At 42.4% G+C, this 26,042-nt stretch overlaps 1 protein-coding gene across 3 annotated transcripts in view; it reads right to left on the bottom strand.

Moving 5' to 3' along the window:
- Positions 1-25,511, bottom strand: part of LOC110510088 (hormone-sensitive lipase) — a 43,986-nt gene extending 18,475 nt beyond the window's left edge. Inside the window, exons 1-5 of one of the 3 annotated variants that reach the window (XM_036969527.1) lie at positions 25,342-25,439; positions 18,106-18,146; positions 1,295-1,536; positions 429-713; positions 217-307 (exon numbers count right to left, since the gene is read on the bottom strand). In XM_036969527.1, the coding sequence (XP_036825422.1) occupies positions 217-307; positions 429-713; positions 1,295-1,536; positions 18,106-18,121 (634 nt within the window). In that variant the 5' untranslated portion in view covers positions 18,122-18,146; positions 25,342-25,439. Of the gene's footprint in view, positions 1-216; positions 308-428; positions 714-1,294; positions 1,537-18,105; positions 18,147-25,341 lie in introns of all 3 variants that reach the window. The other 2 variants (XM_036969525.1, XM_036969524.1) reach the window with 2 other exon arrangements.
- Positions 25,512-26,042: the final 531 nt, after the last annotated feature.

Raw genomic sequence — 26,042 nt, 5'->3', positions numbered from 1 at the left:
CTATTTCAAATGTGTGTGTGGGTTAATTTAAGTAAGTCTCCCTTTAAATGACCCTTTAATGATGTATTGTATCTAGCATTGATATTCTCCCTCACAATCCCTTCACGTCGACTGAGTTGCCATGTCAGTAGAATGGTTTAGGATGTAAATGAGAATGAATTAGTGATTGAGTGGCTTTTGTTTCCATCAATAGGGAGGTTTGCTGGAGCCACTGACCAATGCCTGACTGGTGGCGCCTGTAGTTCTCTCCGAAAGCCACCAGGCCGATGGCTATGGTCTGCAGACAGGGACGGATGGCTGGAGTGAACTGGAAGAGGAGAGACATGAAACCAATCGCAACAAAATACTTTTCCCTGAGGCTAACAAAAAGGGCCTCAAGATAATCCCAAAAGTATTCTGCCCTCCCAGTCTCCTCTCCTCCCCCCCACCTGGAATCCGAGGCAGCGTCCGTAGAAGCAGCCCTTGTGCATGGAGGAGTACTCCCGGATGAAGCTCTGGCTGAGGCCGCTCTCCTCGTGGAAGAAGAGGTTCCCGTGGCTGTTGTCGTGCAGCAGTCGCTGGGCCAGGTAGAGCAGGGCTCTCAGCTGACATAGGGCCGAGCAGTAGGCCTCCATCTCCCCTGCGTTGTGGGCCGTCCGAAAGAAGATGCTGCGTCGGTTGGTGGAGATGTAGCGCCCCTTGTGGATGATGTGGAGAATGCAGCAGCGCACCACCTAAGAGCGGGGTGGGAGGAGGAAAAGTGCTGTGTGTGAGTGATAGAAATGACATTCAAAAAAGAGAATGTGTGAGAGAAAATAACGACAGGTAAAGAAAAGGAGTGTGAGAGACAGACCATGAAAAAGGTGGAGACAGAAATTCAGAGACATTTAATAAGAGGTAAGCAGCTGGCAGAGAGGTCATGATTTCTCATCCATACAAGAGGGAGCCTGAATAGGTTCTATTATGACACTCACTCAAATGGTAGGAAAAAAAAAAAAGAATACAAAATAAACTTGAGGCATACGATGCTGGTGTTGAATTTTTCCCACACATACACACTCACTCACTCACTCTTGGGGTGGCAGGTAGCCTAGTGGTTAGAGCGTTGGACTAGTAGCCGGAAGGTTGCTAGATCAAATCCCCGAGCTGACAAGGTAAAAATCTGTCGCTCTGCCCCATAACGCATTTAACCCACTGTTCCTCGGACGTTATTGAAAATAAGAATGTTCTTAACCGACTTGCCTAGTAAAATAAAGGTAAACATTCTTTTGTAAACTAGGGAGTTGTCACACAGACACAAACCCTGCCATCCTACCTTGACTAGAGAGCGGTATCCATTGGCTGGTATGTGTGGGTCAAAGTCAAAGTGGTGGTAGACAGCAGCAAAGCCGGAGATGACAGGTTCCAGGCTGCGGGCGTGCTCCTGGATCAGGGTCATGGTGTCCACCAGTCGCTGTGCCGCGCCCCCCTGGGACCCCTTAGCACCCTCAGAGAAGAATGTAGCATTCTCCTCACACACACTGTACAGGGCAGTAAACACCGCCTTAGTGTCCATCACTGGGGGGGAAGAGAGGGAAGCCTGAAACAGTCAGCATGCAACAACAAAGACTGATCATGCCTAATTCCAAAAAAAGATCTCTATGGCCATACTTAATACTCACTTCAATCAAATGGCTAACCCACTATAGCAGCACACAACAGTTGATTTGGAGTAAGAGTCTATCCCATGACATACCAGACAACATACACATGGCCACATTCAGAAAAACAGACCTTGTTTGTATCATTACCTAGCGACGCAATACTGCTGCTAGTAGGGTGGCACATTTTGGCGAATATTCAGAGGTGAAAACTTTCCGTAGGGTTTTAAAAATGGGAATTAATGGGAATATATGCAAATGAATACCATTTAAAAAGTAGATTTATTTTGCATTGGATATACACTGCTCAAAAAAATAAAGGGAACACTTAAACAACACAACGTACTTCCAAGTCAATCACACTTCTGTGAAATCAAACTGTCCACTTAGGAAGCAACACTAATTGACAATACATTTCACATGCTGTTGTGCAAATGGAATAGACACCAGGTGGAAATTATAGGCAATTAGCAAGACATCCCCAATAAAGGAGTGGTTCTGCAGGTGGTGACCACAGACCACTTCTCAGTTCCTATGCTTCCTGGCTGATGTTTTGGTCACTTTTGAATGCTGGCGGTGCTTTCACTCTAGTGGTAGCATGAGACGGAGTCTACAACCCACACAAGTGGCTCAGGTAGTGCAGCTCATCCAGGATGGCACATCAATGCGAGCTGTGGCAAGAAGGTTTGCTGTGTCTGTCAGCGTAGTGTCCAGAGCATGGAGGCGCTACCAGGAGACAGGCCAGTACATCAGGAGACGTGGAGGCCGTAGGAGGGCAAAAACCCAGCAGCAGGACCGCTACCTCCGCCTTTGTGCAAGGAGGAGCAGGAGGAGCACTGCCAGAGCCCTGCAAAATGACCTCCAGCAGGCCACAAATGTGCATGTGTCTGATCAAACGGTCAGAAACAGACTCCATGAGGGTGGTATGAGGGCCCGACGTCCACAGGTGGGGGTTGTGCTTACAGCCCAACACCGTGCAGGACGTTTGGTATTTGCCAGAGAATACCAAGATTGGCAAATTCGCCACTTGCGCCCTGTGCTCTTCACAGATGAACGCAGGTTCACACTGAGCACGTGTGACAGACGTGACAGAGTCTGGCGTCGCCGTGGAGAATGTTCTGCTGCCTGCAACATCCTCCAGCATGACCGGTTTGGCGGTGGGTCAGTCATGGTGTGGGGTGGCATTTCTTTGGGGGGCCGCACAGCCCTCCATGTGCTCGCCAGAGGTAGCCCGACTGCCATTTGGTACCGAGATGAGATCCTCAGACCCCTTGTGAGAACATATGCTGGTGCGGTTGGCCCTGGGTTCCTCCTAATGCAAGACAATACTAGACCTCATGTGGCTGGAGTGTGTCAGCAGTTCCTGCAGGAGGAAGGCATTGATGCTATGGACTGGCCCGCCCGTTCCCCAGACCTGAATCCAACTGAGCACATCCGGGACATCATGTCTCGCTCCATCCACCAACGCCACATTGCAACACAGACTGTCCAGGAGTTGGCGGATGCTTTAGTCCAGGTCTGGGAGGAGATCCCTCAGGAGACCATCCGCCACCTCATCCGGAGCATGCCCAGGCGTTGTAGGGAGGTCATACAGGCAGGTGGAGGCCACACACACACACACTACTGAGCCTCATTTTGACTTGTTTTAAGGACATTACATCAAAGTTGAATCAGCCTGTAGTGTGGTTTTCCACTAATTTTGTGGGACTCCAAATTCAGACCTCCATGGGTTGATAAATTTAATTTCCATTGATAATTTGTGTGTGATTTTGTTGTCAGCACATTCAACTATGTAAAGAAAAAACTATTTAATAAGAATATTTCATTCATTCAGATCAGGGATATGTTATTTTAGTGTTCCCTTTATTTTTTTGAGCAGTGTATTAACCTTATCATAAGTAGACAATTGCAAATGATTAAATCGTTCCAAGAACAAAAAAATATTTAGTTACGAATTGAACTTTAAATTATTTGACTCTTCACATTGGATGATTTCACTGAACAACAAAAGGGAATATTGAATGATCACCAATGATTCATTGCATCTCCCAAAAATCTGTAAAATGATAGTCTAGAAACTAAAGCTTTGGTTGTCTTCCTCTCAGGCTTCCATGTCTTCTCCCTGGACCTCCTCAATGTCCTTCTCTTGAACCTCAGACTGAGGCCTCATCTTCACTGTCACTTTCCAACCTTGAGGATGGCTCGTTGTCAGGCTCAAAAAGCCTCAAATTTGAGCCGAGGGCCACACATTTTTCAGCCATTGTATTGGTCGACCTGTTGTGTGCTTTGGTGTGTGTGTTCCCAAACAAGGACCAGTTGAGCTCTGAGGCGGCTGATGTTGGTGGGATTTGGAGGATGATGGAGGCAACATGGGAAAGAGCCACAGATGTACAAAGTCCCTTCCACCAGGTGGCTGATGAAATATGTTGGCACGACTGCCATATTGCATCTCTATCCCAAAGCCTTTGGTTGGAAGTGTACTTCACCAGACTGCCAAGAACCTTGCCCTCATCCAGACTAGGTGGCGAGACACAATAGTGATGACACCATAGGCCTTGTTGATCTCTGCACCAGACAGGATGCTTTTGCCAGCATACTTGGGGTCCAACAAGTACGCTGCAGCGTCAGGCAGAAGTCTTCACGCTTTTTGATGCATTTCAGAACTGAAGTTCTCTCTGCTTGGAGCAACAGTGAAGTGAGAAGGGCAGTACGGATTTCTTCTCTGAACATCAGACAGGGAGACAATGCCAGCCACAATCCGTGCTACTGCTATGGGTTTCAGGCTGCTTCCCACACTCTCCCAAAATACATCCAGGAGGATCCTCTTGATGGGGCTGTCCATATTGGCATACTGATATGGCCATTTGTTGGAGAGACTCCCTCCCCTCCAGGAGACTGTCAAACATGACACCACCCCACCCCTTGACCCTTCACACACCTAACCATTTCCTTGTCTCTCGTAGTGTATCCATTCGTTCCTTGTATCTGTGCTCTTGTAGAATACTGGATGAGGGGTGGAGATGTAGTTAATTATTCCTTGCCCACAAACATTCGACCACCCATCAGAGATTACAATGCAGTCTGCTTTCTCTGTGATTTGCTTGACCTTCACTTGAATTCTGCTGAACTCTGCATCCAGCAAATTAGTAGATAAAGCATGTCTGGTTGGAGGGGTGTATCCTGGGCAGAGAACATACATACATCTCTTCCAATACACATTTCTTGTGAGCAGCAGAGGTGAACCAGTTGCATACACATCTCGAGCAAGACATACATCAGCATTGCTCGGACTACGTTTCTCCATTGAGTCAAAAAAAAAACAACTTCTGATTCCAGGAGGACCATGAGCTGTTGCTTTTGATAAGATCTGATTCATCATTTTCATCTCAAATAGAAGTAGAGGGAATTCTGTCAGAGGTAGCTTGTTGTGAGCTCTGAGGGAAATTTATGCACTTGTCCAGATGATTCTGCATCTTTGTTGCATTTATCACATGTGATTTGGCACAGTATTTGCAAATGTACACTGATTTTTCTTGACTCCAGTGAAATGTCTCCACACATCATTTTTCTGTTAAGACTAGCCTTAGTGTTCTTGGGTGACAGGCACTATGGTGGTCTGCTTAAAACATTCTGGTATTACAGACTCAGACAGGGAGAGGTTGAAAATGTCAGTGAAGACACTAGCCAGTTGGTCAGCGCATGCTCGCAGTACATGTCCTGGTAATCCATCTGGCCCTGCGGCCTTGTGAATCTTGACCTGTTTAAAGGTCTTAATCACATCGGTTGCCGAAAGCGTGATCACACAGTCTTCCGGAACAACTGGTGCTCTCATGCATTTGTCATTGCTATTTGCCTCAGTGAGCATAGACATAGTTTAGCTCATCTGGTAGGCTTGTGTCACTGGGCAGCTCTCGGCTGTGCTTCCCTTTGTAGTCGGTAATGGTTTGAAAGCCCTGCCACATCCGATGTAGTACGATTCAATCTTTTTCCTGTATTGGCGCTTTGCATGTTTGATGGTTCGTCGGAGGGCATATTGGAATTTCATAAACTTCCAGGTTAGAGTCCCACTCTTTGAAAGCGGCAGTTCTAGCCTTTAACTCAGTGTGAATATTGCCTGTAATCCATGGCTTCTGGTTGGGGTATGTACGTACGATCACCGTGAGGACAAGATGATCTATGCACTTCTTGATGAAGCTTATTTACATAAATACATAGCGCGCCACCCCTTGTCTTACCAGATGCTGTTCTATCCTGCCAGTAGAGGATGTCATAAGCTAACTTTGATGAATTTAAGCAAAATTCCCGCACTTAACTTCCCATGGAAGATTTCTGGAAATTTACCGGAAAGTATAACCCTTTGCTACCCTAGCTGTAACAGATCCACCATCTCATCTGCCACTGTAAAAAGCATAGAGACACTTCAAAATGTGCAACATTGTTGCAATATTGAAATTCGATCTTCACTGGGTACTGTAATAACGAACGGGAGTCGGGACGAGACAGAAAGCTTTTTTCTGCCAGTTGAAATCATGAATCAGCATAATCTTTCTGGATATACAGAAGTCAGAAGTTTACATACACTTAGGTTGGAGTCCTTAAAACTCATTTTTCAACCACTCCACAAATGTCTGGTTAACAAACTATAGTTTTGGCAAGTCGGTTAGGACATCTACTTTGTGCATGACACAAGTAATTTTTCAAACAACTTATAATTCACTCTATCACAATTCCAATGGGTTAGAAGTTTACATATACCGAGTTGACTGTACCTTTAAACAGCTCGGAAAATTCCAGAAAATGATGTCATGGCTTTAGAAACTTCTGATAGGTTAACTGACATCATTTGTGTCAATTGGAGGTGTACCTGTGGATGTATTTCAAGGCCTACCTCCAAACTCTGTTCCTCTTGCTTGACATCATGAGAAAATCAAAAGAAATCAGCCAAGACCTCAGAAAACAAATTGTAGACCTCCACAAGTCTGGTTCATCCTTGGGAGCAATTTCCAAATGCCTGAAGGTACCACGTTCATCTGTACAAACAATAGTATGCAAGTATAAACACCATGGGACGACGCAGCCGTCATACCACTCAGGAAGGAGATGCTTTCTGTCTCCTAGAGATGAACGTACTTTGGTGAGAAAAGTGCCAATCAATCCCAGAACAGCAGCAAAGGACCTTGTGAAGCTGCTGGAGGAAACAGGCACAAAAGTATCTATATTTACAGTAAAACTAGTCCTACATTGACATAACCTGAAAGGCCACTCAGCAAGGAAGAAGCCACTGCTCCAAAACCGCCATAAGAAAGCCAGACTATGGTTTGCAACGGGATATGGGGACAAAGATCATATTTTTTTGAGAAATGTCCTCTGGTCTGATGAAACTGTTTGGTCATAATGACCATTGTTATGTTTAGAGCAAAAAGGGGGAGGTTTGCAAGCTGAAGAACACCATCCCAACCCATGAAGCATGGGGGTGGAAGCATCATGTTGTGGGGGTGCTTTGCTGCAGGAGGGACTGGTGCACTTCACAAAATAGATGGCATCATGAGGACGGAAAATTATGTGGATATATTGAAGCAACATCTCAAGACATCAGTCAGGAAGTTAAAGCTTGGTCGCAAATGGGTCTTCCAAATGGACAATGACCCCAATCATACTTCCAAAGTTGTAGCAAAATGGCTTAAGGACAACAAAGTCAAGGTATTGGAGTGGCCATCACAAAGCCCTGACCTCAATCCTATAGAACATTTGTGGGCAGAACTGAAAAAGAGTGTGCGAGCAAGGAGGCCTACAAACCTGACTCAGTTACACCAGCTCTGTCAGGAGGAATGGACCAAAATTCACCCAACTTATTGTGTAAAGCTTGTGGAAGGCTACCCGAAATGTTTGACCCAAATTAAACAATTTAAAGGCAATGTTACCAAATACTAATTGAGTGTCTAAACTTCTGACCCACTGGGAATGTGATGAAATAAATAAAAGCTGAAAGAAACCATTCTCTCTACTATTATTCTGACATTTCACATTCTTAAAATAAAGTGGTGATCCTAACTGACCCAAGACAGGGAATTTTTACTGGGATTAAATTGATTGAATTGTGAAAAACTGAGTTTAAATGTATTTGGCTAAGGTGTATGTAAACTTCTGACTGTATACAAAGAAATGTCAATAGAAAAACAGGTCAAATTAAACAAAAATGCAGCTAGTTTGCCATCTTTCTAACTTCAGTCTGAAGTGTGTAGGTGGCTAGCTAGCAAGGGGGAAGAGCCTCCATAGCAACCATTTTTGGGTAGTTGTGCTTTACATGGCAGTCAGAAAGAGACCATGTCACAGCCATGATAAATGTCCTAACACATGGCCTCATGTATTATTGCTTAAGTATAAAAGTTGATTGACTGAAATGTTGCGCAAGCTGGGAAAACTAAATCAAAGCTTCATTCCTCTAAGACAGTCATGTAACTGGAGCAGAGAGCAAGTGGTGGAACACATCGTGTTGCTGTCTTTTCCCGCTCTGTCCTTCCTCTCTTGTGGTCCCAAAGGGAGGAACACAACTGAAACCATTTCTGAGAGGAGTTCAAACAAACAGAGTAACCATGCATTAATAGTGAACTGAACTGCCATCCAAGCAATAAACACCTCACGCCCTGGTACTCCACTAGGAGTCCACTCAGCCTGTACTCTGCCTGCTAGCCAGGCTGCCTGCTGTATGGAGTTCTAGTGAGCCACCTGAGAGCACAGTTTCCACAGCAGAAGCACAGGGAAGAGCACCCCGGGTGACACAGGTACTTACTGTATAGAATGACCGAGATGGAGAGAGACAGGGAGAGAGAGCATGCAGATGGTCAGAGTGAGAGCATAACCACACAAGGGAAATAAAGAGCATGCAATGGAAGGTGATTCATGTTCTCTCAGACAGTCAAGGCCACTGATTCTAAGATCCAACAATGCTTGAATTATGAATGTATATGAAGATAAGAGACAAGGAAAGGAATAAGGAAGGCATTACAGATACAATGCCTCTCAGAGAAATGATGGTGGGCCAGCTAAAGACATTTATGGTACTGTACAAGTCAGTCAGAGGGGCCATCACTTTGTTGTGAGGAATCTCAGCCTCCTAACATCCAGGCAGCAAACTTGTCTCACACCAGTGAATCTCCCCATCCTCTAGCCATCACTACATCCTTCTCCAATTGCTTCTCTCCTCAGAAAGCAATGGAATGACACACTAGGCGTGTGAAACTACCACATGCTGGAGGGAGATAGCACAAAACTTCACAGTATTGAAGAAAATTGATTATCAGGCTTATTCATTGCCAATGACTTATCCTGCTCCAAAGCATGAAGAAAATCCAGTGTAATTACCTGCTATTCTTCAGTTGACTGCTATATTGAGAACACCCTATCCACCTTATGCTTTGCCCTACATTACCCAACCACCCTGTCCAATTCCCCAAATTCTCAGCCTCCTTCGTCACCAAGCATCCCAGAACGCAGCACTCCCTTTGGGACCAAACTCCTTCTCTTCCCCCAGCTCTTTGTATGCTCTCATTTTCTCCCTCCCTCCCTTCTCTGTGTCACAAACCAAGCATCTATAGTTAACCAGAAACAGAGGGAGGGTGTGTGTGCACATTGCCACCAACTCTGTCCAGCAGAAATGTGTCCAAAAGAGTTTGTCTGCAATGCTGGGCCCAGGGGCCACCAGTACCAGTGACTGGACATGACACACAAGTATAGCAACACTGAACAAGACACTGGCTTAGCAAGAGCTTAGTACTACTAGATACTTACACATTACAAATTCATTAGGTTTTGTGATTAAGTAAATCAGAAACCTAAACGGAACCTAAAAGCAGCATGAAATTCTATTAAAACGAGTTATCTAAATTAGAAAGCAAACTGCATTTGAAAGAGTTAGGCCTTGTTTTATTTTAGAAGTTCTATGCATGCAATTTCCTATTAGTTAAAGTTACTGGGAATATAGTCTACTGGGCATTACCATGACTTGCACAATTCCACACTGAAGGGAAGAATACAGAGGATGAGATGTAAGAGGCTTTAACAAATAGGGGGGCGCAGAATTGGCCCAGCGTGGTCCAGGTTAGGTGAGGGTTTGGCCGGGGTAGGCAGTCATTGTAAAATGCGAATTTGTTCGTAACTAATTGCCTAGTTATATAAAGGTTAAATAATATAAAACAAACAAGGAGGAATGGCACAGGGAGAGGGAGAAAGTGATATGGGAATTCACAAGAAGAAGAATAGTGATTGAGTGAATGTGTCAAAAAGACGAGCGGAAGACCATTTCCTTCAGATCAACCTTCTTGGAGACACACACACACACACACACACACACACACACACACACACACACACACACACACTTACTTATGAACATACTAAAAACGCAGGATGACCAAACATGTACTCACGGACCACACACACGTTTTCCTTCACCACTGGTGGTGTGCAGCTCAGTGTTTCCGCTGCAGTCATTTAGTGGTGGCACGCCACAGCAAAATCCTTGCCACAAAGCCTCATTTTTAAAAAACATTTTAATAAAAGTATGCCCGAAGCGCACTGAAGATATGCTAGAACAGTCCTCATTTACTATTCCTCTGCTAACTAAATGAGTAATGAATAGAAAAACCACACAACCCCATAGTATAACAGAAATTATATATTTACCTAGTCTGCTTGTTGTTGTGCGTTCTATGCAAGAAACACTATAAATACAAAAGTGGACACCCTTTCAAATGAGTAGATTCAGCAATTTGAGCCACACCTGTTGCTGACAGGTGTACAAAGATCAAGCACACAGCCATGCAATCTCCATAGACAAACACTGGCAGTAGAATGGCCTTACTGAAGAGCTCAGTGACTTTCAAAGTGGCACCATCATAGGATGCCACTATCCAACAAGTCATTTGATACAATTTCTGCCCTGCTAGAGCTGCCCCGGTCAACAGTAAGTGAAAAAAATAGTGACATGAAGTGTCTTCTGTGAGAAGTACAGGCACGGGGTGTATCACATTACACAGAGTACACCGAACATTAGGACCGCCTTCCTAATGCTGAGTTGGCTGGATGTTCTTTGGGTGGTGGACCATTCTTGATACACAAGAAACTGTTGAGCGTGAAAAACCCAGCAGTGTTGATGATCTTGACATAAACGCCTGGCACCTACTACCATACCCCGTTCAAAGGCACTTAAATCTTTTGTCTTGCCCATTAACCTTCTGAATGTCAAACATACACAATTCATGCATCAATTGTCTCAAGGCTTAAATCCTCCTTTAACCGGTCTCCTCCCCTTCATCTACACTGACTGGAGTGGATTTAACAAGTGACCATAGCTTTCACCTGGATTCAGCTGGTTAGTCTATCGTGGAAAGAGCAGGTGTTCTTAATGTTTTGTATACTCAGAGTATATTCCGTGTTTATGCTAGTTTTTTTGTACAAAATTCATCAATACACGCTAAATAGTAAAGATATTACATTTGGGATCTAGCTAATGATTTGCCCATGGTAAATGCAGATAGGTAAATCCATGCTTCAGCCTATTTATTTATAGCCAGTATTATTTATAGCCAGTATTCTGCGTCAATTGGAATACAGGTGATCATTCTTTTTGCTAACAGCATACCTGATAATATTGTCCAACCTATATGCAAGGACCAATGTCATTTTATTTTAATTCATTTTGGTATAGAACGTCCTTTTAAAAAGTCAGCAGAACAGCTTCTCAGAGATGTACTACCTAAACTTGTGCAATTAGATCACTGATCTTTCATTGTCAGTTTTTACCAATTTGCAACAGAGACTGAGAGCGAACCAGACAGAGAGACCGAGCCAGACAGAGCGAGCGAGCCAGAGTTTAGCTGTGAACATTGGAATTTGCTCACTGATCTCTTTCATTGTCAGTTTTTACCAATTTGCAACAGAGCGCGAGCGAGCCAGAGAGAAACAGAGCGCGAGCGAGCCAGAGAGAAACAGAGCGCGAGCGAGCCAGAGAGAAACAGAGCGCGAGCGAGCCAGAGAGAAACAGAGCGCGAGCGAGCCAGAGAGAAACAGAGCGCGAGGCAGACAGAGAGCGAGGCAGACAGAGAGCGAGACAGAGCGAGCCAGCGAGACAGAGCGAGCCAGCGAGACAGAGCGAGCCAGCGAGACAGAGCGAGCCAGCGAGACAGAGCGAGCCAGCGAGACAGAGCGAGCCAGCGAGACAGAGCGAGCCAGCGAGACAGAGCGAGCCAGAGCGAGCCAGAGTTTAGCTGTGAACATTGGAATTTGTTCACTGATCTCTTTCATTGTCAGTTTTTACCCATTTGCAACAGAGAGCGAGGCCGACCGACCGACCGAGAACGAGCCAGACAGAGACAGAGAGCGAGCGAGCCAGAGTTTAGCTGTGAACATTGGAAGAGCAATCTGATCAAAAAATATATTATTTTTTACCTTTACTATAAGTAGGCAAGTCATTTGAGAACAAATTCTTATTTACAATCACGGCCTAGGAACAGTGGGTTAACTGCCTTGTTCAGGGGCAGAATGACAGGTTTTTACCTTGTTATCGATCTAGCAACCTTTCAGCTACTGGCGCAACGCTCTAACCACTACCTGCCGCTACCTGCCGCACCGAGCTATTGTGACGACTGCAACATAATGCAGTATTGGGAGGCGCTTAATAAAATAAAGACCATAAATTCCCAGAACAAAGTAAAGTCCAGAGTGTGGCAGCAACACTAGCCTAAGCCCTGCTGCCGGGCCAGTGTTGGAAAATAATCTGACATGGCTTAATTAGTAGGAGCATAACTGCACGCAGAACAAGATTATAACTGCTGATACTGAATAAGCAGCAGATGTTGCAATTTGAACCAGAATAAATCAGCATTATAGGCCCTCAAACTCTATTTTATTTTTTATAGATAACTTCTCACGAGCATTACCACCTCTCCTCCTCTGCATCATGTGTGAATGATTATGGGTCATACCGAATGCATTGGCCAAATCTTTTTTTGAAATGACAATGAAGACCATTGTACATCAATAAAATGCAAAGTCATACACCTAAATTAATTCAGGATTAGACTAATACTCTAATCTCTCTCCTTCAGCCTATTATCTGTGCCAGTTAAGGAGGCAGTAAGACAGAATGTAAGATTCTGCTTTGCGTCGGTGAATCTAAAGAATACCCTGACAACACTGCTCACGTCGCGTGGGCGAGCGTTGCAAAATAGATTTAGGAAGCTTTGTCATTCAATTATTGCGCCAACGAGCGTCTGCGTTGCCAAGGGCTAAAATAGAAGTCATTCCTCTTTCTGACACAGATCGCACTGCAAGTCCTGCCTCTCCCATCTCCTTATTGGTTTATTGAAGCAGGTACCCACGTGCCATCTCCTCATTGGTTATACCCACATGGGTGATTGAAAGATGAACTGTTTCGCTGGTTGTCGTGGTAATACTATGGAAGTGTAGATGCTAATCACCATATATATTCAAAGATGATAAAGCCTGGAAGGAGGAGAGATGACTAGAAACGATTCGGTTGACTGTTTTGTGTGTGGATTAATTGTCGGAGTAGAGGACCTTGTGCATTTCAGGTAAAATAACAACTCAATGTTTATATCCCAGGACAAATTAGCTAGCAACAGCAAGCTAGCTAAATAGGACAAATTAGCTAGCAAGTGCAAGCTAACTAGCTAAATTACCATACATGTTTAATGCTTTTCAACCCGTCTCCAAATTAATGTCATTGGTACAGAGTTATTTTGATATTTTAACCTGCTTGTCGTGATCGCGTTTGGTGTAGGGGGACAATATAAATGTATGCACGATGGCGCACGTGCGCAGCCAGTTTGGGTTCCGTGTAAAGAATATCTGCCATGCATAGCAAAGCCAACTACCAATAATTCACTTGACTAAGGGCCCAGAAGAGATCAGCATTTATGTATGATGCTAAAGTGAATGATGTACGTGTGCATAACTCAAGGCAGCAGATTATTTCTATTGGTAAACAAAATATTGAACAATAGCTTTTGCATAGAAGTGTGAGCTGTAGCATTTTTACTTTTACATAGTTTCAAATATAGAATCAAGTGCTTGCACTCGCTATAGGCATCATGCACGTTTACTTTTAAAAAGTGTTTTTATCGTTCTGTCCACACCTCTACAGAAATGTGATCAAATTGACCATTGCTTTTTTTTTGTCTTTACTGCTGTGGCCTAACTCGATTAGTTCCAAATTATACAGCAAACATGTCGTAACCCTTGAATGATGCAGTGCCCACCCTTGGGCCAATTGAGATAACGTGACTAACACATTTCAGTTAATTACTATAGCTCCCGCCTTGGGCCAATCAGCGTAATTTTGTAAATGGCGGATCTCTATGGCAAGACGCATAATTCACCCAAGTTGTCAAAATCATCCCAGTTCTGTCTAAGATACTGTGTGTGACCAACAAACAGAGACAGATCCACTCCCCGATTCCATCGTTGGGGATACAGGGTGTTATTGTCACCATAAAAAAAGTGAATGGAGGGCATTTTGTTGACAGCGTTATAATGTTCACACAAAGTATATAAATCAACATTTTTTAGACATACTTTCAGAAATGGCGCAAGCAGATATTTAGTGTGAAATGTAAAGTTATAAATGAGGCCCCTGGTGTAAAAGTAGACTTATGCCATCTTTACAGTGGCCAGAATGGTTGCAATGTAATGTGACTGTTAGGATCACAGTCAGGTTCTTTCCAAGATTTTAGATGGGTGTTAAGGGCTGAACAACTGTTTGCTAAGAGTGCTTCCATTTCTATTGACTTGTCTTTAGGGCCAAGTCCTAACTAGGATCAGATTAAATAGGCTATGCTCCCGTCGCACATCAATACTGTAGCCTATACCAATATTGTAAAATCTTTTACATAAGCTACCGGTCTATTTATTGTGTTGGCAGAAAGTTTAGATTTTTGCTGTAATTTATGCTGTATTTGGAAAAAGACTGTGGCAGTTTATGTAAGAGGAAACTATGAAAAATGTGACCTGTTTCAGGAAGCTAGGCGTATGTCACACATCACTAATTCACAGAAGAAGCATTTCAATGTAATTATTATTTATTTTAATCAAAATGCAGTTTTTAGCAGAAATACTTGAACATATGAATTACATGTGCTTTAACTAAACTTGTATGCCATCTGTAAATACAAATAAAATTGTTGGTTTAGTCACGGAAAAAGTCAAAAACCTTCCCGCTGGCCATGATTGGCTAAAATAATGGATGGGCTGGACATGCTGAGAGGAGTTTGGATTGGTCTGCCATGTAGTATAATTCTGTCGATAACATGAACTGTTCAGTATGTGTAGATAATACTTGCTGCCGTGGCTTGTTTGAAAGACATAACGTTAGTCATAGAGAACTGCAAAAGTGTTGCTACTGCTCTCAACACAATTGCTGCAAAAATCAGTGGGAAAAAAGTTGAACTACTTTCTGCACATGGTCAGTCTGAACCGGAGTGACTTGAAACAAAAAAGGTGAAGTTAAACAAAACGGAAACGTCACAGGACGTCTAGGTTAAACTGGGGTTCCAGTCTGCCGTGAAGCGTTCATCAATGTATACGGAACAAAAATAAACGCAACAATTTCAAAGGTCTTACAGCGTTACAGTTCATAAGGAAATCAGTCAACTAAAATAAATACATTAGGTCCTAATTTATGCATTTCACATGACTGGGAATAGGAATAAGCATCTATTGGTCACAGGCACCTTAAAAAAAAAGGTAGGGGTGTAGTTCAGAAAAGCACACTATTTGGTGTGACCACCATTTGCATTATGCAGAGCAACATCTCCTTCGCATAGAGCTGATCAGGATGTTCCTTGTGGCCTGTAGAACATTGACCCACTCCTCTTCAATGGTTGTGCGAAGTTTCTGGATATTGGCATAACTGGAACTCACATTGATCCAGAGTATCCCACACATACTCGATGGGTGACATATCTGGTGAGTATGCAGGTAATGGAAGAACTGGAACATTTTCAGCTTCCAGGAATAGTGTACAGATCCTTGGAACATGGGGCCGTGCCTTATAATGCTGAAACACGAGGTGAAGGTGACGGATGCATGGCACAACAATGGGCCTCAAGAGCTCGCCACGGTATCTCAATGCCTTCAAATTGCCATTGATAAACTGTAATTGTGTTCATTGTCCGTAGCTTATGCTTGCTCCTACCATAACCCCACCGCCACATGGGGCACTCACATTTACATCAGCAAACCGCTCACCCACACAATGCCTTGCACGTGGTCTGCGGTTGTGAGGCCAGTTGGACGTACTGCCAAATTCTCTAAAACAATGTTGGAGGCGGCCTATGGTACAGAAATTAACATTCAATTATTTGGCAACAGCTCTGGTGGACATTCCTGCAGTCAACATGCTAATTGCATGCTCCCTCAAAACTTTAGATATCTGTGGAATTGTGTTGTGACAAAACTGAACATTTTAGAGTGGCCTTTTATTGTTCCCAGCACAAGGTGTGCCTGTGTAACGATCATGCGGTTTAATAAGGTTCTTGATAAGCCACACCAGTCAAGTGGATAGATTATCTTAGCAAAGGAGAAATGCTCATTAAAAAGGGATGCCAACAAATGTGCACAACATTTGAGAAATAAGCCTGTTGTGCGTAAGGAACATTTCTGGTATCTTTTACTTCAGCTCATGAAACCTGGGACCAACACTTTACATGTGTTTATATTTTTGTTTAGTGTATAAGAGTCTGGTATTCATACATTCTGGTTATTATACATTTCTAAATTGTCAGAAAGTCATTTTCATTTAAACTAAAAGCTTACTGTTAGCTAGCTAGCAACGTTAGGTTGCTGGATCGCTAGCTCATGTTATGTGTGGTAACTAGTAATATTATTCTTATATCATAAAGCAATTTGCATTGCTAGTTATAGCTTAATGTTAGCCAGCCAGCTAACATTGAACATAGTCTGTTAGCTTTAGCTACCTGCAGATTTAAACTACAGCATTTCATGAGATTATGTTTCATTGCTTAACTACATACCTACATGTCTCCACTTTGCCAGATGATTACATGACCCATCAAGTTAGCCAGGTGTGTCTGGGGTTGATTACAGCCATCTATTGTATGTCATGTGTACATGTCTAGATAAGTGACCCATCCACTCAGCAATTAGCAAGATTTGGCTGGGGGGGTGGTTATAGCACTTCTTTCACATGACCCAACAATTTAGACAAGTGTGTATAGGTAAGCATCTAACAATAAAATATTTCAGAAATATTTGTATTACTACTATGCAAGTAACCATTCCACTGCACGTAATTACTTTTCCCATTGTTCCTCCCTCAACTGCAGTGTATGTTATACCATTTTGTAGCTCTGAGTCTTTTTCATCCGATGTAAAAAAAAACACAATTTCAAATTTTGCAACATAAGACTGAATTGAGGTGGTCGGTCAAATTGTTGTGGACTTGTCAGTATAACATTTAAATTCAACAATGTTTTGCATTGACTTACCCCGCAACCTAATACGCTGACTGCCCACGAATTCTGAAACATTGTCGAGGCTAGTAATTTTTTTAATTTATTACAGTAGGCTACAAACAGTAACAGCATAAATACTTTGAAGTAAAATACCAAATGTCTGCATGGTCACCTGAAATTTGACTGTTGTCTACAGACCGGCTGCCTAGAAAAGGTGAGGAATTTATTGGGCAATGGCTGTGAAGATAAGAATCTAATTTATGTCTAATTATTTGTTAAATTAACATGTTTTCGCTCTTCTCACTAACGCCAAATGGCTGGATCTTGTTTTTATAAATACATTTCTCATATCCTTTATGTGCACAAAATACTTAGGCTACTTGCAATACAAAACTTCAACCACTAGAAAATATGTACAGGGTATATTTTGTACTCACGGAACATTTATAAAAGAGGCCCCTGGCCCACTAATTATCCTGAGAACATGACATTAAGAGGGCAAGAGGACAACTCAGACCATTCAACCACCAATCAATTAAACTAATCAAATTAGTGAAAGCAGCAGCATACTATATTCTCTGTCAAGTTTATAGAGATGGAGGCAGCCTAAGCAAGCAACAGCTGTTCAGTTGAGATCACCCATTCAAATCTTGGAAAGAACCTAACTTGGTTTCAGTCACACTATCACCATTCTGACCAGTCAACTTTTACACCAGGCAGTTAAGTGTAAACAACCACACTGAACTAAAAGTGACACCTGGTCCCAAGACATTAAAGATGGATGAATACAGGCATTAATAAATAATGGACAACAACTACCACCCGCAGCACAACAGGCTTCTAATGAGCCCTACAGGGGGAATGGTGTGGATGGCTGAGAGAAAGAGAGAAGGTAATAATGTGTATGAGCAGGCAGATACACACATAGGCATTAACAAGCATGCTGTAGGTCACAACTACTCTAAAGCCATAAGAGTATAAATAGTTTTTTTTACCCGTGTCCTGGTTCATGGTTCTGTCCTTGTCTGTCTCCTCTCTTCAACAACAGCAACAAGATAAGGAGGAAAGAGAAGAGTGAGAAGTAAAAAGAGAGAGATAGTGTTTTGTGATTGGTCCTCCCTCACTTCTTTTCTCTCCTTCACTTGGTGACTCTTCCCCTGTCTGTTTTTGTGTCAGGCAGCATGTCATTCTTCATCCACTTCCAACCAGTCTTGTTTTTCTTTTCACTCTGTTCTGTTCTCCTCTCCCTCACTCTGTTTTAAAGGGCAGGGATTCTTTAGCCACATGCCAGCAGTCCCACTGAGCTGTACTCTGGGGACATGACTCTTCACCCAGTCAGGGGAAAACAGACACAATGTACGCATGCACACAGAATACACACAGAACTGAGCAGGGTGATTTGGTGCATGTATGTGCCCTGATGTCGGATTGAAATAATACCCTTTTCCAAGTGGTGACCTAACCTCTTCCCCTCCCCCTGGCAGTTAGTAACATTGGCTGTTATTGGCTGTTCAGCATGCAACTCCCAGTGACCTTCAGACAATTTGGCAGATACCATGGTCAAAGACAACTGTGTGTGTGAGTGAGAGAAATCCTTTTATCGGGTTCTAGTAGAGCAGGGTATTATGACAAAAAAAACATATTGCAATAAATTGAATTTTGTTTGCACTAATAAAATCGATAAATCATGTTTGGGGACCTGCTAGAGCTAGCTGATATAGACAAAAAGTCAAGAGATAAATAATTATTTTGCCTGATAAATTAACTGTCTATTAAAACATTTGTTACATTTGCGGCAGGGCTCTAGACATTTTTTCCAGTGCCAAGTCAGTCAACTGAGATGGTAGCCTATGATTAAAAAAGCAAGCTATTTCATCTAACATCCAAGAAATGCATGATTGATATTTTGATGTGCAACCTGTCAAAATAGGATCCAGAATGAGCCGATTTCTTTTTGATTCTTCAGAGAATTTCTCGACATCTTTGTGCATATTGGAGTATAAGCTATAGTATTCACCACCTGAGGAAGTGGGAACCTGAAAAACACTGATTGCCAACTCGAAATATGTTGTTGCTATGTAGTCATGTAGGCTAATTTATTAATCTACCAGTATAATGTAGACTAACGTCCTATAAAAACGTTTCAGCACTAGGCCTAGGCTACATTGGTAAGAGGAAGGCAATGTTGTCCCAGCTCTAGGTTTTAGATCCTTCGTTTTATAGTTATGAGGAAAGACAGTTGTAAGGCATTTTAAAGTAATATTCTTCTACATTAAAGGGTAGGTCTACATTTCATTCACTGAATTTACTGGGGGTACATTAAAAAGTATAGTAAAGTATAGGATAAACAAGTATAGGATAAACAAATTAAAAAAGGTAGACTTGGGGCAACGGTCCAACTATGCCTCTTTCTTATAGATGTGTCATTCCGGTTAGAAGATGTAGAGATCGGTAAGAAATAGCTTCTGTAGCCAAATATCTTATATATATATATATATATATATATACATTTTTTGTTATGATTTAAATGACACGCCCCAAAAGCATTTTATGGCCAAAACCATTGTTAACGTTGCACTTGAAAACGCTCCCTATCTAAAAAAAGCCTGCCTCAGACCACTCGTAGAACAGCGAAGTGCTTTGTTAGATGCTTTTTTGCCCTCCCGTGTCACTTTATACACAGAAGCTCTCCACGAAACAGTCTTGCATGGTTAATCCATCTGCGATCACTAATAACTTCAGAACAAAGTTAACTACAAATACAAAGTGGCCAATGTCTACACAATTGATACAAACAAGTGACATAAAAACATGCTCAAATGAAAACCTAGATGACTGCATTAAAATATAAACAGTAGGAAGAAAGGCCCATTTCAATTATATTGAAATACGTTTCATGTTCAATCAAATGAGTTAGATTTTGCTACAGGCTAATTTGTCTCAATATATTTCAAATCTTATATGCCATTGCCTGCCGTTGTGCCCTTCCCTTGAGCAAGTCACTTAACCCCCCCACAACAACTGCTCCATAGCTGTCCAGTGTGGCAGCACCCTGCTGCAACCTGCATGTTTTTCAGAGAGGTTGGGAGCAGAAGTCAAATTTCAGTGTGGCCTTGTGTCACTATACCAAACACCCAACCACCTCATACTGTCTGAACATGTGAGGTCAAGTCTTAACAGCAATACTGAACCTTTGAATGTGTACTGTTTAGAAATGCTGAGATGTTTGCGTAGGCCATGCCAAGTCTTGAGAAATGTCTAAGGCTGCTCCAGGCCTGAACCTCATTGTTGAATGTACTGTACGGTACGTGCCAGGGCAGAAGCTGGATTGGTTGTACACAGTGCTTTCCAAACAGTGGGAACAAATGATCTTGTTGGTGGGTGGCAGCTCAGCTCATTCCTCCTGGATTGCAGCTCGAGTCTGACTGGCTCAGCCTTAATATTGTTTTGGTTAATTTAGTGATTCACCAGGAAGTCTGAGTGGTTATAGAGGATGACAGAATGTTTTGGAAACCATATACTTATTAAGTCAGTTTTCAACTGAAAAATGCAAGGTGAGGTGGCATCCTAATGATCCCATAGACTGCAGGACAAACATGATGAATAGTCTGAATACAGAGTAAGGATAGGTTAACTGAATGTTTTAGTACCCTCCCTGATAAGCTCATCTTCGAGGCAAAGGTACATTCTCAGCCCAGGTACAATGAGAAAAGTAAAGAGGCAGGCAGAGTGAAATTACTTTCTCTCCTATCTAGAACGTAGGCCTACAATTTTATCTTGAAAGTAAAAGTCTTACTCAAATGAATAACAATGTCTGCTCATTGTTACAACCTTGGTTCCTCAGTATCAGAGATAATTGGCTTCTTGACAACCATTTAGTGTCGCCTATGCTCTTTGAATATGGTACATGTTAATGATATTCAAATAGTGAGGTATCAATTTAAACACTGGACTCACACATTGGCACAAAATACAGAGGCTCTACAGAGTGTGGGTGCAGAATTCTAATTGGTACACCGATTATGGCTGATTACATTGCACTCCAAAGTGGCAGGCTGACTACCTGTTAGGTGAGTGCAGCAAGGAGCCAAGGTAAGTTTCTAGCTAGCATTAAACTTATCTTACAAAAACAATAAATCTTAACATAACTAGTTAAACTAGTAATATCATCAACCATGTGTAGTTATCTAGCTTGTCCTGCGTTGCATACAATCAATGAAGTGCCTGTTAATTTATCTTCGAATCACAGCCTACTTCGCCAAACGGGTGGTGATTTAACAAGCGCATTCGCGAAAAAAAAGCACTGTCGTTGCCCCAATGTGTACCTAACCATAAACATCAATGCCTTTTTTTAAATCAATAGATAAGTATATATTTTTAACCTGCATATTTAGTTAATATTGCCTGCTAACATGAATTTCTTTTAACTAGGGAAATTGTGTCATTTCTCTTGTGTTCTGTGCAAGCAGAGTCAGGGTATTTGCAGCAGTTTGGGTTGCCTGGCTCGTTGCGAACTGTGTGAAGACCATTTCTTCCGGACAAAGACCGTAATTAATTTGCCAGAATTGTACATAATTATGACATAACATTGAAGGTTGTACAATGTAACAGCAATATTTAGACTTATGGATGCCACCCGTTAGATAAAATACAGAACAGTTCCGCATTTCACTGAAAGAATAAACGTTTTGTTTTTGAAATTAGTTTCTGGATTTGACCATATTAATGACCTAAGGCTCGTATTTCTGTGTGTTATTATATTATAATTAAGTCTATGATTTGATATTTGATAGAGCAGTGACTGAGCGGTGGTAGGCAGGAGCAGGCTCGTAAGCATTTCCTGCATTTGCCAGCAGCTCTTCGCTGTGCTTCAAGCATTGCGCTGTTTATGAATTCAAACCTATCAACTCACGAGATTAGGCTGGCAATACTAAAGTGCCTATAAGAACTAGAGGTCGACCGATTAATTAGGGCCGATTTCAAGTTTTCATAACAATCGGAAATCGGTATTTTTGGGCATCGATTTCCGATAATTTTTTAGATTTTTATACCTTTTATTTAACTAGGCAAGTCAGTTAAGAACACATTCTTATTTTCAATGACTGCCTAGGAACTGTGGGTTAACTGCCTTGTTCAGGGCAGAACAACAGATTTTCACCTTGTCAGCTCAGGGCTTTCAATCTTGCAACTGCAGTTAACTAGTCCAACGCTCTAACCATTGCACTCCACGAGTGCACGACTGCAAATCGACTGCAAATGCAGTAGTAAATTGCTAGCTAGCATTAAACTTATCTTATAAAAAATAATCAATCATAATCACTAGTTATAACTACTAATCCAGTTTAGCAGGCAATATTAACCAGGTGAAATTGTGTAATTTATCTTGTGTTCTGTGCAAGCAGAGTCAGGGTATATGCAACAGTTTGGGCTGCCTGGCTCATTGCGAACTAATTTGCCAGAATTTTACGTAATTATGACATACATTGAAGGTTGTGCAATGTAACAAGAATATTTAGACTTAGGGATGCCACCTGTTAGATAAAATACCGAACGGTTCCGTATTTCACTGAAAGAATAAACATTTTGTTTTCGAAATGATAGTTTCCGGATTCAATCATATTAATGACCAAAGGCTCGTATTTCTGTGTGTTATTATGTTATAATTAAGTCTGATTTGATAGAGCAGTCTGACTGAGCAGCAGTTTCGTGCATTTTGCCAGCAGCTCTTCGCAAGCACAGCGCTGTTTATGACTTCAAGCCTATCGGCCTAATGGCTGGTGTTACCAATGTGAAATGGCTAGCTAGCTAGCTAGCTGGGTGTGCGCTAATACTGTTTCAAACGTCACTCGCGTTTAGATTTGGAATAGTTATTCCCCTTGCGCTGCAAGGGCCGCAGCTTTTGTGGAGCGATGGGTAACGATGCTTCGAGAGTGGCTGTTGTCTAAGTGTTCCTGGTTCGAGCCCAGGTAGAGGTGGGGGGGGGGGGGGGCAGAAGCTATACTGTTACACTGGCAATACTATAGTGCCTATAAGAACATCCAATAGTAAAAGGTATATGAAATACAAATGGTATAGAGCGAAATAGTCCCATAATTCCTTTAATAACTACAACCTAAAACTTCTTACCTGGGAATATTGAAGACTCATGCTAAAAGGAACCACCAGCTTTCATATGTTCTCATGTTCTGAGCAAGGAACTTAAACGTTAGCTTTTTTACATGGCACATATTGCACATTTCTTCTCCAACACTGTGATTTTGCATTATTTAAACCAAATGGAACATGTTTCATAAATTATTTGAGACTAAATTGATTTTATTGATGTATTATATTAAGTTAAAATAAGTGTTAATTTGGTATCATTGTAATTGTCATTATTCCAAGTATATATATAAAAATTGGCAGATTAATCGGTATCTGCTTTTTTTGGTCCTCCAATAATCGGTATTGGCTTTGAAAATCATAAATCGGTCGACCTCTAATGTGTAAGTCACCCGAATTGATCACGGCATGTCGTCATCTAGGCCTAGAGGTGTGATGGGTGGTGCACACTGCACTTTAACTTTAGATGGCATAGAAGTTCACTTTCATCCAAAATGCCATGGTACCAATAATAGGCTAAGCCTGAGGAAGTAGGCCCTATTGCTAATTGAAGTCAAATAGCATTCAAACAGTGTGAAGGCTAGGCTACATCTTCCTTGGCCTGTTTGGGGGGGGGGGGGGGGGGGGGGATTTCCTGTCATGGTGGGGTTCGGAAGGTGCGACCCTTGCTCCAGACTATTTCAGTTGTGGCCAAACTTCACAACAGGACGTTAGTAACAATGAGCCCCTCTCCACCCCTCACAACCAAGCATTCCTGGTGGCCTCACCGGTTTCCCCTCAGCCCTTTACTACACTGTCTGACTGAGATGACAGACCAGAAAAGAAAGTCTAGCACTACAGGTGGCTAGTCAACTGACAGTTGAGTCAAAATCTCATACAGCAGGTCATTGCTAAGGTCAGACAGAATCGGCAGCTCATGTTGACAAATAGGCTACATTCACCATTATCTGCATATTTTGATAGATAGGCTAAACGTATGGTTAATGTTGTGGCAATCCAATCCACAGGTATTGTTGGAATTCAAATGTATGAGGAGGAAATCCTGCCCCTGCAGAATGCATCTGCCTATTCACGCATGCTCTGGAATCACTCAAAAGGTGCTTACAGCTAGCGATAACAGGTCTCTGCTCCACAATAACAGTCTAGTGCCAGTTTTCATCCAAGAGGCAGATTTGCTGAAGATAATATCATGTTTGTTCATCTCATTACTAAATACCTACAGATAAATAGTTTGTTTGTGAGAGACTATTGTGAAAGGCTCTTAGACATATTTAATCCAGTTGTTTGTAAATAGAGTGATCATGTAATTAAAAACTAGTAAAGAAGCCTGCTAGTGGGAGAACTGTCTGACTGAATGGCATATCCCTGACCATGTAATGCCACCCCCTCAAGCATGTTCTTTTCCAAAGGCTGCCCATGTGTCACATTGTTGAGTACACGGTTCCAAATGTAAACTGATGGCAACACGGTCTGAAGAATATGATGCTGCTGTTGCATTGTGCAGCTTCTCAACGTCCCTCACCACTCCACACACAAACACGTTAATCCCTGAGCCCACAAACCCTGCTGTGTTATCTGATTTGACAACCTGATCAGGTGGACCGTTGTCATCGTCAGCCTACATGAGTTGGGACTAAAAAATATATACATAACCACTAGGCTACCTGCCGTCTCGATATAACAAGTGACTCGAGGTTTCGATTAGTTATAATGTACATTGTATCTAACGTTACAGTCAATTACTCGCGCGAAACAGTTACAATTTCCAAGTAATTGCATTGGTATTTTGTAGCGAGACTGCGCGTTACAATACCTACATTATGAAATAAACGAGTTGTGAAAGTTTCAACCTAGCTGACGTTAGTGACTAAGTTTAGCTTCGAAACACTGGGAACTATTTTAATGCAAACCTCATATCACACAATGCAAGTTGCCAGAAAACGTAATGCTAACGTTACATGTTAAGACTGTTGTCACTTCCGCGGCTTAAATATTTCTGGCTAACGTTAGCATCCTAGTTAGCTAGCTAGAAGAGAGGCAAGAGTTGGGGTTTGCAACCTAATTTAACTGTCATTATCAAAAACCACTAACGCGAATGGTCCAACGTCTAACTGCTGTAAATAACGTACCTATTGGCCCCTCTTTATGTTTTGACGAACGTCTTCCATTCAAACCTTTTTCGAGGCTGCTGTTTCCTCCCTTCTTTCCCGACGCCATCTTCGCCCACTATTTCCGCAGCGCCTCCTCAAATATTCTAGTCATACCTGTAAAAAATAGCCACACCCACAAACAAAACTGCAGCCAGTCAGCGCTGGTAATGCATTCCTTGAGCCTATTGACGTGCTCCAGTTCGACAAACGCCACCCCTCTTTGCTGCGTTGCAGTGTCCGAAAGCTTTCCCCAGATAATCATCTGTGGTAAACAAAGTACAGTACCGTCTGTCAGTAGGCTTCCCATCACAGGGAGGTAAACCTTAATGTATAGACGGTTTAATAGCTGATCTACAAGCTACAACATCGTCAGTGGTGGCTGCTGAGGGGAGGACGGCTCATAATAACGGTTGGAATGGAGCAAATGGAATGGCATCAAACCATGTGTTTAATGTATATGATACCATTCCACTGATTCCGCTCCAGCCATTCCCACAAGCTCGTCCTCCCCAATTAAGTTGCCACCAACCTCCTGTGCTAGAGGCCTATCACGAGCCTCTTGGTGTAATGGTAAGAATGGTAAGGTTGACAAGGATCCAGATTCAAGTCACAGTTGTGCTACCCCACAATTGTGTCAGAAATGGGATAACGCTTCCTAGACTCCATCAAGCGAGTCACAT

Source organism: Oncorhynchus mykiss, chromosome 3, assembly GCF_013265735.2.
Source record: "Oncorhynchus mykiss isolate Arlee chromosome 3, USDA_OmykA_1.1, whole genome shotgun sequence".
Classification (NCBI taxonomy): Eukaryota; Metazoa; Chordata; class Actinopteri; order Salmoniformes; family Salmonidae; genus Oncorhynchus; species Oncorhynchus mykiss.
Note: the sequence above shows the minus strand (reverse complement) of the source record. Positions and strands in the feature narration are given on the sequence as shown.